Source organism: Schistocerca gregaria, chromosome 2 (genome assembly GCF_023897955.1).
Source record: "Schistocerca gregaria isolate iqSchGreg1 chromosome 2, iqSchGreg1.2, whole genome shotgun sequence".
Taxonomy (NCBI): Eukaryota; Metazoa; Arthropoda; class Insecta; order Orthoptera; family Acrididae; genus Schistocerca; species Schistocerca gregaria.
The window spans coordinates 806,820,955-806,836,324 of NC_064921.1; the positions used below are offsets into that span (position 1 = coordinate 806,820,955).

The 15,370-nt window shown below is 40.2% G+C and overlaps 1 protein-coding gene across 14 annotated transcripts in view; it reads right to left on the reverse strand.

Annotated features, from left to right (window-relative positions):
- Positions 1-15,370, reverse strand: part of LOC126335092 (probable ubiquitin carboxyl-terminal hydrolase FAF-X) — a 316,568-nt gene that overhangs the window by 54,435 nt on the left and 246,763 nt on the right. For all 14 annotated transcript variants that reach the window (XM_049997991.1, XM_049997988.1, XM_049997999.1 and 11 more), the window contains 2 exons: positions 13,974-14,140; positions 106-267 (listed from right to left, as the gene is read on the reverse strand). In XM_049997991.1, coding sequence (XP_049853948.1) covers positions 106-267; positions 13,974-14,140 — 329 coding nt within the window. The remainder of the gene's footprint in view (positions 1-105; positions 268-13,973; positions 14,141-15,370) is intronic.

Sequence of the window (15,370 nt, forward strand, 5' to 3'; positions counted from 1 at the left end):
TTCAGCAAATTATTTTCTTTCAAAAAATTAGCATTCTTTTTTGCTCCAAAACACAAATATTCTACACCAGGCATTTAAATTAAATAACGAGGTATCCATTCATACCTGTTGTGACTGTGATGACTGGCACTTCTTACTAACATCACAGCAGCGAATAAGTTGGGATACAACCTGATGCAACTTTGTCAGCTCAGGATATTGGTATTTTATTGGTGGTCCAGGGCCTTCATCAAGTGCTACCAACATGAATGTTGCTGGTACATTCAACTGTAAATGGAACAGTAATTAAGAAATTGGGTCTCCTTACATATATTATACATTTGAACAAAACAAAGTTTTACAAATGAAGACATTTATGTTATTTTGTCACATGATGATGTTATTGGAGAGCCGGAGCTCTTACATATACCATTTAAATGAAAATATGTTTAAGATATACTGACTTATTCCACATCCAAGAGGGCCATTTCACTTGGATATGAGGAAGCAACACTAACATATCTCTCTTGCTTTGTACATATTTATTGTCTACTCTTGTTTTATGACTTGTTCTACACCCTTTAACATCTCTCCACTATGGGTCCATAGAACAGAAAGTAGAACTAATCTATAATAGGATGTTTATAACATGCAGCAGCAACGAGACACAATTTGCTTATGGCTAAGCAAAGTATACCAAAACTAAATTGTTGCTGCATGTTATAAACATTCTGTGAAACAGTGGTGTGTTTGGCACGAAACACAAAATATCTGAGAATTTTCAATTCAATTCTTTTATTCTGTAGGATCAACTTACATATTGGATCACTTAGGATTCTAAAGAGAGAGAGAGAGAGAGAGAGAGAGATGTGGGATCAAAATAATTCTTTCTTGCCTGTTGTATGTTCTTGGCAAACAATGAAATGTGAATGGAATTCATTAGCAGCACAGGGACATTATGAAGTAGATTTTTCATAAATGAATGCATAAGTAATCGCAGATGGTGAAATAGAGGACCACAGAATGTTCTACCAAATTTATTAACATTAGAGAACAAGACAGAGGAGAGCAGGCAGGATGAAAGTGTAGATATCTACTTAATTCTTGGATGTATAGGATTGGTCTCATTTTAAAATAAAGTTATTGTAATGACTATCACACTGATCAAAAGCTTATCAGTCACTGGTCTCTCAACAGTAAGACAACATACAGTAGCCAATTCCCAGTCAATCAGCATCTATTTCGATAAACAGTGTTCACATTATTCGTTCACAGATCTAATTTTAAGTATGCTGCTCAGTCACACCCAAATAATAGCAATATAATTGGTCAATATATAAAGTGCATACCAAGCATGTGGATACAATACGAGACCAGCCACTAATGTACTTATAGGGAGCCATTTATGGATAAATGACGTATTGTTAAAATACGATCAATCACCAAACTGTGACATGACTGCATGTTTGAAATGTGGCAGTGTCATACAAAAAGTGTGCACACACATTAACCTCATTACAAATCTCCTCATGGACTATCACCTTACTGCACTGCGGTGGTCTGTGTGTCTCAATTATCCACAGAGCTATGCTCTATGCTGGTGGGAGTTGTGATCCTGTTAAGAGCCACCTGTGCCAGATTGGTCAGTGAGAGGCCAGACAAAGGAGTTGTTCCCATAGAAGGATCCCTTGTTGGGACTATGTGAATACCTGGATCCCTTGTTGGGACTATGTGAATACCTAAGTCTGATCTAACTTGCCTAAAACTACTCTTCCTCCCCCCCCCCCTCCAAATCAGCCACTCTTGGCTTTTCAACTCTGATGGTATGGTTGCATGGTCTGAGGGTGTCTCTCATTTTTAATCTTTAGTCTTATAGATAAAAGTGGGGTATCTTTGCATGTAGTGAAGCCATTTCTTCTAGGGGAGTAAATCCTAATATCAAATCCTGGGCCTTCAGGTTTGCATTGTGTCAATCGATCAGCACCTCAATACCCATAAAAAAAAAACTTTCGAAAGCTTAAGAATCTAAAGTAAAGCCTCAGAACTGCTGATGGAAAAACATTATGACAGTTATTGGTAAGGAAAAGGGCACAGAATTGGCACATGGAACATTCCGAGCATGACAAATAAATGCACTGAAATAGGAAGTGAAACGAATTGACTGAATGTGGACATAACTGTTTTGTCTGGTGGTGGTGGTGGTGGTGGTGGGGGGGGGGGGGGGGGGGGCGATATAACAGATAAGGATATGAGAAATTTGGAAATGTTATTTAGTTTTTGTCTAGAGTTAATAGTCATAAGTGGGCAAAAGCATTCTGATACGGAAACTCTGAACATTTACATCAGCAACAATACATTTCTTTTCTATGAAAGAATTGTCACTGTCACCATCAAGTTAGGTGAAATTTAAATGGTTATAACAGGAGATTAGGCACTAAATGATATGGCACAGCAAACCAAAGATTACTTCTACCAAAAACTGGTCACTATTTAAACAAGTTAAAAACCACCAAGAAGTAATAATAGAAAGAGACTTAAACACAGGAGTGAGTTCGCAACTAAATGTCGCAGTTGTATGAAGATATGGAGAAAATGCCATTAATAGTTCTGGCAAAAATCGTGTACAATACTCTAACTATTGTACCTTGAGAATTCTGAAAACACATTCTCACAAATATATTCACATATGTGCATGAAAGACCATCATTACAGCAGAAATCTTTAACGGATTACATCATTACCAAGCAAAGACAATAAGTGGTAGTTCAGACTGCAGATCTATCTGGGTATCCAAATGTGGATCTGATCACTATGGAGTTTTATCAAAAGTGATACATCTGTTCATGGGAAAACCACGAACAACTGAATGACTGGCTTGTCAAGAGCAATGAAGAGAAACTGGAGCAGTCACAGTAAAAGCTCTTTATCCTGAAGCAATTCAGTGTAAAGGATTTATTTCAATGCAGATTAGAGTGTGAACTAAAAACGATACCAGAAGGTAACAATGTTCAAAGGGAATTTGAGAATGTTAAACAAGCAATTAGGAAAACTGCTCTACAGTTACTGGTGACAGTAAGAGTGCAGACGAACAGGATCCCACACAGATGATGGATGACCTTCAGAAGTTTGGAGCAATTCGCTATTGTGGTGTTAAGTGAATTAGTTTGCTAAGACATGTATATTTTATATTTTTGTTATTTTATGTCTGTTATGCTGACATTCCATTGCTAACTGCTTTGCTTTGCAAAATGACACATCATCACTATGTGACCTCCAAGTTTGTTAAGTCCACGAACTTCTGTTAATATGTTACAAGATCCAATTATGATAGCACAGATATTTTGAAACTAGTAATCAATAAAAAGATTTACAAGCAATCTCGGCATATTTGATATTTCAGAATATAACAATACGACAGAAGGAAAGTTGCTCCTCACCATATAGCGGAGATGCTGAGTCGCGATAGGCACAATAAAAACATTCACACAATCATAGCTTTCGGCCAATAACACCTTTGTCAGCAGTACACACACACACACACACACACACACACACACACACACACACACACACACACACACACACACATTATGGTCAGTATATTTTGCTGCTTCTGTGACACACACACACACACACACACACACACACACACACACACAGGGTGATATATTTACATTACACTGGCTACAGAGATCTAGTAGCAGTTGCACTTTTGTGCGTGACACATCTGTTGACTATCGTATCTGAGATTATTGAAAAAATTGTCCCTGTCAAGTGCTCAGATATTGGTGTTTCTAGCAAGAAAAATTTGGATGGCATTTTACACTTCTCAGGAACCACTTGATTGCTTAACAAATTATCAAGCTCACAGATTTCCAGAGGCATCTTTTGTTATTACAGTTAAACACTTTCAAAAGCTGATAACCTAAGGTACACATTTATTGTCATGTGCAATAGTTTCCACACTATGCAGCACCCACTGGACATTGGCTACTCTATGCTGATGTTATAATTTTTTCCAGCACTCCTGCTCTACCAATCTATTTCATCAAATATTAACACTGCTGCCATCTGTAACTCTTTTTACTTGACAACTTCATATAACAACACCTTTAAAAAGATACAAAATAAATAAATAAAGGAAATTGCTTCTGTCTCATCATCATTCTTCTTAATGACAACAGATTAGCAATGTTTAAAATGTTTATAAAGTCCCACATTATTTAAATTAATCATTTCTTCGAATATACAGAATTTGTTTTCCTGAAAGTTAAAACAAGCCTACAACAACTGCCACTACTAATGAGGTGGTGTAGTAGAAGTCTCTTGTCTGCAAAAACTTTGTATTATATTGCCACTATCTGTTATTACTGTGAACCAAGCCTTATTAATGAAATTCTGGATACTAAGTCATTGACCTTGTTTGGTGTTTGTTTATTGACCCAGTAACTGAATGACTTGGGTGGAGTATACGGGCAACCACTGAATATACATAGGAACTTTGCTTTCAAAACTAGGAGAGCAAGGGAGAAAGTAAGGCTGGTAGTGACAGCAAATGAAAATGAGAAGGTAAGAATATTATGGAGCTGTGTGAAATGTAGTATGATTATAGTATCATTTCTACTTACAACATGTGTTAAATTCTCTCTCACTGTCCTTTTTAAATATCATTATTTAGAACACCTATTTGAAAAAATAAGGTATGTGCATTTATGAACATCCAAGACGGAATACAAACATCAAAAAAAGTTTTGCATCACCTCGGTTCTGAAAATTGGAAGAGAGATAAACATAAACATCATTTATGTCCTTTTATTGCTCATGAAAACAGCACATTCCATGTTGTACCACAAAACAGCGAGACCTTCAGAAGTGGTGGTCCAGATTGCTGTACTAATACCCAGTAGCATGTCCTCTTGCATGGATGCATGCCTGTATTCATTGTGGCATGCTATCCACAAGTTCATCAACGCACTGTTAGTCCAGATTGTCCCACTCCTCAAATGTGATTCGGCGTAGATCCCTCAGAATGGTTGGTAGATCACATCGTCCATACACAGCCCTTTTCAATCTATCCCATGCATGTTTGATAGGGTTTATGTCTGGAGAACATGCTGGCCACCCTTGTCAAATGATGATATTATCCTGAAGGAAGTCGTTCACAAGATGTGTATGATGGGGGTGCAAATTGTCACCCATGAAGATGAATGCCTCGCCAATATGCTGCCGATATTGTTGCACTATCGTTTGGAGGATGGCAGTCACGTATTGTACAGCTGTTACGGCGCCTTCCATGACCACCAGCGGCGTACGTTGGCCCCACATAATGCCACCCTAAGACAGCAGGGAACCTCCACCTTGCTGCACCTGTTGGACAGTGTGTCTAAGGTGTTCAGCCTGACTGGGTTGCCTCCAAAAACTTCTCCGACGATTGCCTGGTTGAAGGCACATGCACACTGATCTGTGAGGAGAACGTGATGCTAATCATGAGCTGTGCATTCAGTATGTTATTGGGCCCACCTGTACTGCACTGCATGGTGTCGTGGTTGCAAAGATGGACCTCAACATGGACATCGGGAGTGAAATTGCACATCACACTGTTTGAGTTGCAAAATTACATCGTGCGACTGCATGAAAAGCATTATTCAACATGGTGGCGTTGCAGTCAGGGTTCCTCTGAGCCATAATCTGTAGGCAGTGGTCATCCACTGCAGTAGTAGCATGGCATGTCATTGACAGTTCCTGTCCCTCTGCATCTCCCCCATGTTCAAACAATATCACTTTGGTTCACTCCAAGACCCTGGACACTTCCCTTGTTGAGAGCCCTTCCTGGCACAAAGTAACAATGGGGATGCGATCGAACTGCAGTACTGACCATCTAGGCATGGTTTAACTACGAACAACACAAGCCATGCACCTCCTTCCCGGTGGAATGACTGGAACTGATCGGCTGTTGGACGCCGTCCATCTAATAGGCGTTGCTCATGCGTGGTTGTTAACATCTTTGGGTGGGTTTAGTGACATCTCTGAACAGTCAAAGGGACTGTGTCTGTGATACAATATCCACAATCAATGTCTATCTTCAGGAGTTCTGGGAACTGGGGTGATGCAAAACTTTTGATGTATGTACTGTCCATCATAATTTTCCATCAGCTGCAGACACCAGTAGACACAGGCAGCACTTCATATAAAACATAGCACCGGGGTCCACTATATTAAAATCCTTTGGGTTCTGTTCCTTTGAGATACGATATACTGTGGAGAGATTTCTTAATTGCAGTTTATTTTGTCACTTTAATGACAAATGGTTAGGTGAATACTCAGTCTATTTATCATACAATGTCAATTTTGAAAAAGAACTCACTGAGAGAATTTAGCTCATTACCAAAAGAGACAAACAAAAGAAAACCATATTATTTATTATTTAAAATATCTTAATATGCTATTTTTTGTGACTTTTACATTAACATTTATTGAGATATTTACAGAACAGCTCTCATAGAGGAAAACTTAACTTTAGAAGCAATTATGTAGGCAATTTCAAGCCTATCAACCAAAATGAACAAAATTAAACTGCACAATCTTGGTTCTTAACTCAATTCAAGTGTGTTGGGCATATTTTCAGCCTCTTCTGTTATTACACAACATCCTTTCCAATTTAATATTGTGCAGGAACGTATAGTAAAGTTGTATGTGCTTTTTAAATTACCTTTTTTTGTTTCATGGCTTTATGTATGTGAACATGAAAACTGAAATATTCCATAAATTGGTAACATTCTTTCAATGTGATGGTATGAAACTTTATGTATCTGTGGACTCCCTGCCCTTTAGAAAACAATTTATTTACATTAAATAAAAAATTGTTAGCGTGGAAGTAACAGCTGATGTACAGTTAGTCTATGGTGGGATTCAAGTGTGAAGGCAAATGTGAAAAAGGAATTACACGAGTGGCACAATCACAAACTGTAATAGCTGTGGACAAGATGGGTGCAGGCAAAATGACCGAGGGAGGTCTCAACCAGGAGGGAACAATTGGAGAGCAGGAGAAATAGAAGAGAGGGGAAAAATATCAAAACCTGAATCAACAGGACAACTAAAAATCATGTATGTGATGGTCTCCACACATGTGAAATTGCCATCAGGGCCAACTATTTGGTGTAGGTGACATGAACAACCCCACAACTCCTATGATTCTACAGGCAGAGGTGGATATGAAGACTGGATAGTTACAAACATTTGCAGCAACAGAACAATGGGTGGAGTAAGGAGAGTGATGAAAGTGTATACAGACAGAATGAAGTCAACTGCGGTGAGAAGGGGAGAGGACTGGCAGACAGAGAAGATGCCCCTTCCAATGAGACCAATGTCATGTGCTAGGCACATGAAACTAGTAGTGGGGAAATAAAGTTAATGCCAGCCAGCGTGTGTTACTTATGACAACTGAAGCAAAATACAGAGTGGGTGGAGGTGGACAGATACTGAAATAAACACTACAACATGTGGGAGGCAGAGCATTACAAATCAAAGCTTTAGAAGGAGAGAGAATATCGTTTAAGTAAGATATAAGGGATATTAAATGAAAGGAAGCAAGTTCTATACCCGAAATTCTGAAGATGAAAGGAATTAAGAAGGAGCAAACTAGATCATTAATTTAATATTAAGAAAGTATAGGCGAAGACGTTACTGTTTAAGAAAAAGAATGAAGGAATGTGTCAGATGTCAGTTGGCAGAAGAACCATGGGGGGAACATGAAGAGTTGGAAGTAGGAGGAAGAAAATCAGGAGGGGGAGGGAGGGAGGAGGGAGGGGGTGGGTGGGGGAGAGGGAAGAGAGAGAGGGGGGAGGGGAGCAGAGAGAGGGGGAGAGAGGGGGGAGGGGAGCAGAGAGAGGGGGAGAGAGGGGGGAGGGGAGCAGAGAGAGGGGGAGAGAGGGGGAGGGGAGGAGAGAGAGGGGGAGGGGGGAAGAGAGAGGGGGGAGGGGGGAAGAGAGAGAGGTGGAGGGGGGAAGAGAGAGGGGGGAGGGGGAAGAGAGAGAGGGGGAGGGGGGAAGAGAGAGAGGGGGAGGGGGGAAGAGAGAGAGGGGGGAGGGGGAAGAGAGAGGGGGGGAGGGGGGAAGAGAGAGAGGGGGGAGGGGGGAAGAGAGAGAGGGGGGAGGGGGGAAGTGAGAGAGGGGGGAGGGGGGAAGTGAGAGAGGGGGGAGGGGGGAAGAGAGAGAGGGGGGAGGGGGGAAGAGAGAGAGGGGGGAGGGGGGAAGAGAGAGAGGGGGGAGGGGGGAAGAGAGAGGGGGGAGGGGGGAAGAGAGGGGGGAGGGGGGAAGAGAGAGAGGGGGGAGGGGGAAGAGAGAGAGGGGGGAGGGGGAAGAGAGAGAGGGGGAGGGGGGAGAGAGAGGGAGAGGGGGGAGAGAGAGGGAGAGGGGAGAGAGAGGGAGAGGGGGGAGAGAGAGGGAGAGGGGGGGGAGAGAGGGAGAGGGGGGGAGAGAGAGGGAGAGGGGGGGAGAGAGAGGGAGAGGGGGGAGAGAGAGGGGAGGGGGAGAGAGAGAGGGGAGGGGGGAGAGAGAGAGGGGAGGGGGGAGAGAGAGGGAGAGGGGGGAGAGAGAGGGAGAGGGGGGAGAGGGGGGTAGAGAGAGGGAGAGGGGGAGGGAGAGGGGGAGGGAGAGGGAGAGGGGGAGAGGGGGAGGGAGAGGGAGAGGGGGAGAGGGGGAGAGGGGGAGAGGGGGAGGGGGAGGGAGAGAGACAGAGAGAGAGAGAGAGAGAGAGAGAGAGAGAGACAGAGAGAGAGAGAGGCAATTCAGGAATTTCAATGAAGTGCACACATGAGGAAGAGTGTGTGTTAAAAGAACATAAGAAGAATGAGGATGAGGATGATGATGATGATGATGATGATGATGATGATGAGGAGGAGGAGGAGGAGGAGGAGGAGGCAGGTGATAAGTTTTCAGCCACTAACAGAAATTACAATAGATGGAATGTTGTGGACAGCTCTTACTGATAGTAGTAGTATAATCATAAGCATCTCCAATATACTGTTATATTATTAAGATGACAGTACGTGAAGTCTGACTAGGAAGTGCCACTGGATCAACAACCAAACTGTTTACTAAATGAATATATGTGACAGTCAATCTTGGAAACTGAAATGGAGCAATATTTTTTAGTTATATCTTGATATGCAGGGAATGGACATGTTGAGCAGGTACAAAATGAAAATAGATTGTAGGCAGAGATGTGTGGAATTTATAAGAAACGGTAAGAGTGAAAGTATATCTTTTTACAGGATTATAGCAAGAGAAGAGTCAGGGATGTGTTGTTTAAAACTCAAAGACAGCAAGCAAAATGATCTTGCAGAGACAGAAGTGGAATGCAACAATGAGACAGCTGCAAGCAACAAAGAACTGGAGAAACAGATGACAGAGGAAATGAACTGCCTTAATAATATCAGCACCAATCAATGCAAAGCATTGGAGGAACTGCTAATGAACTACTAGGTGTTTACGAGTTAGTTATACAAAAGGAACCTTTAATTGTGAAAAAGGTAAAGAGCTTACAGAAATGTTTGATACAGCACTGAATGCAGCATATCTCCAACTTTTACTTACAAATGTTCAATGTGGCTACCTTTCATAATAAGATGAATGTCCCGTTTGTAATGAGCTTCCCACCAAATCCTATGAAGCAAGTCTTTATGTATGACGATAACTCCTTGTATTATCCACTACCACCGCTCGTCAACGTTACCCAGAAGTGGAGGAACAAACGCAATCTTTAATGTAGCCCCAATACACAGAAGTCCATCCAATGCTGTATCGAACAATTCTGTACATTATTTGACCCTTATAGGTGACCGTGGTGGCCAGGAAATTGTACTGCTATGTCCAGTCTGTAGAGTGTACAAAAGTGCAGGAAAACATCACAATAACAAGACGGTGGCATGCCTTCTTGCTGGAAAATAAATTTAGTGATCATATTCTGTTTTATATGAGGCATTCGACAGTGGTCAAGCATGGCCAGTTATGGTATGCCAGTCTCAGTTGACTCAGCAAACAAGAAAGGACCATAAATCTTGTTACATCTTTGAACTCTTTTAGCTGCTGCTTCAGAGACTGCAGGTAGTTCTCTATGGTACACTGACAGTTTCGGTGTAATGATTACACCAATAAAGGCTTGTCTTTGAGGTGGTGGCTTGGGATATTTAGTCCTGAACTGTCTCTAAACTGTAGTAGCGGATTTCAATTCACGAAAGCATAAACATCGTGCAAGTTCTGCAACATTACACGACTCAATGATGACTGACTGAATAATTCATTCACGCATGCTAATAATTCATTCGCGCATGCTACCTAGTAGAAACATCAGGAACTAACAGTGTTAGGTAGGAATTAAGTTATTGGCCTTCAGCCATCAACAGTGGAATGTCATTTGTGACAATACAAACATAAAGGGAATTTAAACTGAGATATACTACACTTAGTGCTGAATCAAACGTTTCTGTGTTATGTCATTTTCACAATTAAAGGTTACTTTTTGTAATTAATTTATAAAGACCCTGTACAAACAAGACACTTCCAATCAACGTTGAACAACACGTAACTATGAATAGAAGCTTTAGACAAACTTGTCAGCTGTCTGTAATAAAACCTTATCACATACCTTGGGCCAAAGCAAGAATTTTAAAAAAATGGTGTAGTGGAGGGTAATTGAAAGAAGTAATTCAGCATTGAATAACTCATTAGTTGTGGTAAACAGCAGCATGGATGAGTGCAAGTAGTTTTAGATGCCGGCAGCATCAACAAAATTATTGAAATGGAAAGCATTAGGTCAGTAAACAGGTTCAAAATAATCCAACAAAAATGTAAAGAAGTTCAATATATCACCCGCAGCAATTTGATACCGAAGTACTGAGAAGAACAACTGGTGAAAGAGTGTACGCAGGTGCAGCCGCAGTTAAAAACCTAGTGTTCTACAAAATAAACACATATTTAGTATTACTTATACTTTAAACATGTTAGACACGAGTTGAATACACAGTTACATTGTTTATATTTAGATTCAAAGTAGTATATTCTGTGAAATAAGCAACTAATGACGAAGATTACATTTAGTATTACGAAGAAACTGTTGAGTATAGTATACATATGAAAATGAGGGTAATTACTACAGTTATGCATAATATTTTTTTATTTAATATCAGAGGTACTTTGGAACTTCATGGTTGTGAACACGACCAATTTGACCTGCTGCATTGTGACTGGGAGAATGGCACGCAATCCCAATGACATGCATCTGTTTGCTGTATAAGCAGGTAGTGACAAGAATCATTATACCGTGTGTATATGTGGAAAAATACCCAATTTCTCACAGCTTTCCCAGTTAAAAATACACTTTTTCCACATTAACTGGTGGTATATTTTTCCCTTCGAGCTTTAAAACTTATCAATCCTTTGAAAAGTAAAGGTTTTATACACCAGTGTAGAACTTCCTGGCGCTTTGGGAAATGGAACACAGCAAAAAAAGTGTTTCTGAAAGACCTTTGATATGCAGCAACATATACACTGCTTATGTTGCTATTATGAAAGTATAAATACAAATCCCACATTAGTTTCCCAACCACTAAAACTGAGATTGTGATGAGCTTTCGTCAGCCAATCATAGCTCATGTAACATTATCTCGCCAGCCAATGACAACAGATATTCAGAGCATAGGACATGTGATGTAGTCAGCCAATAGCTACATCATCGTTAGGTAGCGCAACCACACAAACAGGAAATGTTAATGATTTAAAGTAATATACGTATAGTATATCTACAAGCTTTCACAAATAATATTGCGTCTTTTTTGCATGTGTTACCCTTTAAGATACATCAAACACAAATGTGCCAGTAAAATTTTAAATATAGACATAAATGCCTGGGGTTCTGGGCCCAAAATTTTTCTAAGTGTCTGGTCCTCAAAAATGCCCTGTGATTTAAGAAATCATCACACATTCTCACACCTAACATAATTCATCTTGCATGGAACGGAATTTACTTTGAAAGTAACGCTTCTCAAACCATCCTTCACAATCCAGAATGAGATTTTCACTCTGCAGCAGAGTGTGCACCGATATGAAACTTCCTGGCAGATTAAAACTGTGTGCCGGACCGAGACTCGAACTCAGGACCTTTGCCTTTCGTGGGCAAGTGGTAGAGTACTTGCCCACAAAAGGCCAAGGTCCCAAGTTCAAGTCTCGGTCTGGCACACAGTTTTAATCTGCCAAGAAGTTTCATTCTTCACAATGTTTCCATGCGACCTGTTAGAAATAGGTTAATTTGAGCAATTGCAAGTGTGTGTCAGAAAACAGCTACAATGACTTACAAAGCCTGTGCTTGGTGTTTGCTTTGCTCATATGCCTCTCACTGCATTTCTGTTTGGAATTTCGTGGGTACTGGGGCATCACTTGACCATGTGCACCACGGCATTCACACGGCACATATGGAGTTACTGTACTTAGGGGAACCACTTTTCATATCCTATCCAGATACAAAAGTAGTTCTTGGAATAATATTCATTTCAAAACATGACTCTACAACTCAAAGTACCCTAATATTTTGGTATTGGTGACTTTAGCACAGTTTTTTTTTTTATTCGTGCTCTGCAATACTGTCATCTAGCATTTCCAATCAGGATTACATCCACACAGCACTGCTCGAAGCTAGTAAAAAGGAACAGAAATTTCTTGCAAAATAAAGGAAACACAGTTGTTTGTGTATGCCAGAACAAATGACTAAGTTTTTCACGACTCTTTCACCAAACTCTCTTGTCTTAATAAGTACCAGATGTACATAGAAATATTATCGCATTAATCCTGTCAGGGCTACAGGCATACATATACATGTATGCCCAGCACAGGTAGAACACCCCTACAGCTCAGGACGCATATGTACACACGGCCAGTAGAAGGTCCAAGTGGTATGAAAGCAGAGAAACACAGGAGAACAGTGACTATGGATATCAACATTCCTGCCAGTGGTATCATTATCCACTTTTTTTGGTAATGTTGGAAAGTGTTACAACTTTTACCAGCTCCTGGGTCCTTCCTGTTTACAATTCATGTACTAGGCCAGGCCTTTATTCGAGTTTGGTGAGACGATGTTTGCCTATATCGCCTTTGAAATATTGGGACATATCTATCAGATAAGGAAATCATGGAAATCCTCATGGGTAGTAGCGACGAAGATGGTAGTGATACTTGGGACCTTTTTTCAGACAAAGATCCTGATGAGTCTGTATGTACCGCTGGGAGACAGAAAACAAAAACGTCGGAAGCAAAGTTGTACACGTTGTAGTAACATGCCTACTCATTTGTATGGGGTGGCATATGTGACTGTACAGAATTTTTGCTGAATTATATTTGGGATTATTCCTTAAAAAGTGTGACCTTTCTGTACTCTTGTCATCTGTAAATGAGGAAACATGTAGTTAATATATATTACATTAGATGGTATGCATAATATGCACTTGGGTCTCATATTTTTACATATATGATGTCAGAGGACATATATATTAGTACTGTATTATTATTTGTTTGAGGTACTCTTTGGATGATGTGTGGTCATTCAAGTTCACCAGCAAATGTCTTTACATCACAAATGTGTCATGGAGCTCCCAACAATGCAAGGATTACTGAGGGGCAGCCTCAAGAGTAGACAATGATAAGCTTTATCAATAAGACATTTACAACACAACTGTGAAGACTTTTGAGAAACAATGGCCAATTATTTTAGTGTTCGGTAAAGTTTCCAAATTGAATACACGTAAATGAACATGTTCATGTAATAAATCTTCATGTTTATACAATCCTGTGGAAACTTATTTTAAAAAGTACAGACAAATAGTAAATGACCGACATATTTGACCTAAATCTACATCGAGATTATTTTATGATTCTGCCACCCAGAATCTTCTCAACCTGCAAAAATAGTTATTTCAGTTACATAGATCTCCGTAAATCAATACCCACCTTCAAAAGTTGAGTCCTTTCTGGAATCCCTAAGGATGCATACATGTGGAATAACGAGAAGTAATGTGGTAGGTGGCGTCCATGATCAGACACCTCCTTATGCAGAAGTAAGAGGACAGCGTGCAAGAGATGGTCACTGAGTGTGGCATGTGGATCCAGAAGTATACCTGGCATTGGAACACAAGCATTAGTGCAACAGTCAAAATACATAACAGCTGACTACCTTGCCATCTTGAAATCATTATGGAAACAACAATTTCAGATGTTTGTGTTTCAGGGTTTCTCACTTCTGAGGGTGGTGTTGACATGGCCTTACATGTGACTGTAGTCAGGAATGCAATGGCACTGAAGAATTATGGGTTAATTTAATGTCATGAACCTAGTTTCATTGCTGGTGCCCAAAATTATCTCTGGCACATACCATATTTACCCGAATCTAAGACGCACCTGAAATTTGCGACTCGAAATTCAAGGGGAGAGAAAAGTTTTAGGCCGCACCTCCAAATCGAAACAACATTGGTCCATTGTAACATGAGAGACAATTTAGGTCGAATGAATGACAATACAACTACAGTAGTTTGGTTCAAGTCATAAACTTAGCAGTTAAGCGTTACCAGGTAGCCATTGCTATGCGTCAGGCGCTCCGTCCGTATTTATACGGGTACCCTTCCTTTTTCACGTGCTTCATCTGGTTTGAATCGATTGCTTGTTTTTCTTTGATCTGATTAAGTGCCGTTCTCTTTGTTATAGGTGTTTACGTCACTAAGCCTGAAATGCATTACTATACTGTGTCAAGCATTGTTTGTTGCATTCTGATAATCATGGTTTACGGCCTGTCGCCGATCGCGGCATGGCTTGCTTTTGTGCACGCTACCGCCGCTTACAATTCAAAAGAAAGAAAGAAAGAAAGAAAGAGAGAGAGAGAGAGAGAGAGAGAGAGAGAGAGAGGAATCCTCTCATTAGCGAAACAATGGAAAGACACTGCTGTTTGTTGTTACTTACTCTGCTGCTTTCTTTGATAATGATCAACAAGAACAAAATAATAGACTACATATGATAGAAGATGTAATGAACGAGAGTTTAGCGAAAATTTTTCTCCGTTTGATTTCTGTGCATAATGTAATGTACTAAAGAGGCGTCTGCAAAGATTTTCAGTCATCTTAGATTTAAAAATCTAATCGATTGCCATGCTTCATTTCTGACTGTATCACTATTAGGCATAAGAATAATACGAATTTAAATATGACATGATATGTATATTCTTCCACGTTTGCTGTTGTCTCACTCTAGTTTCGTAGTTAGTTAGGCAGACAGGATTTAAATGAGATAGCAGCAAACACGAAAGAATACATGGCAAAATGTTTATATTCATATTTTTCTTATGGTGAAGAGAATAC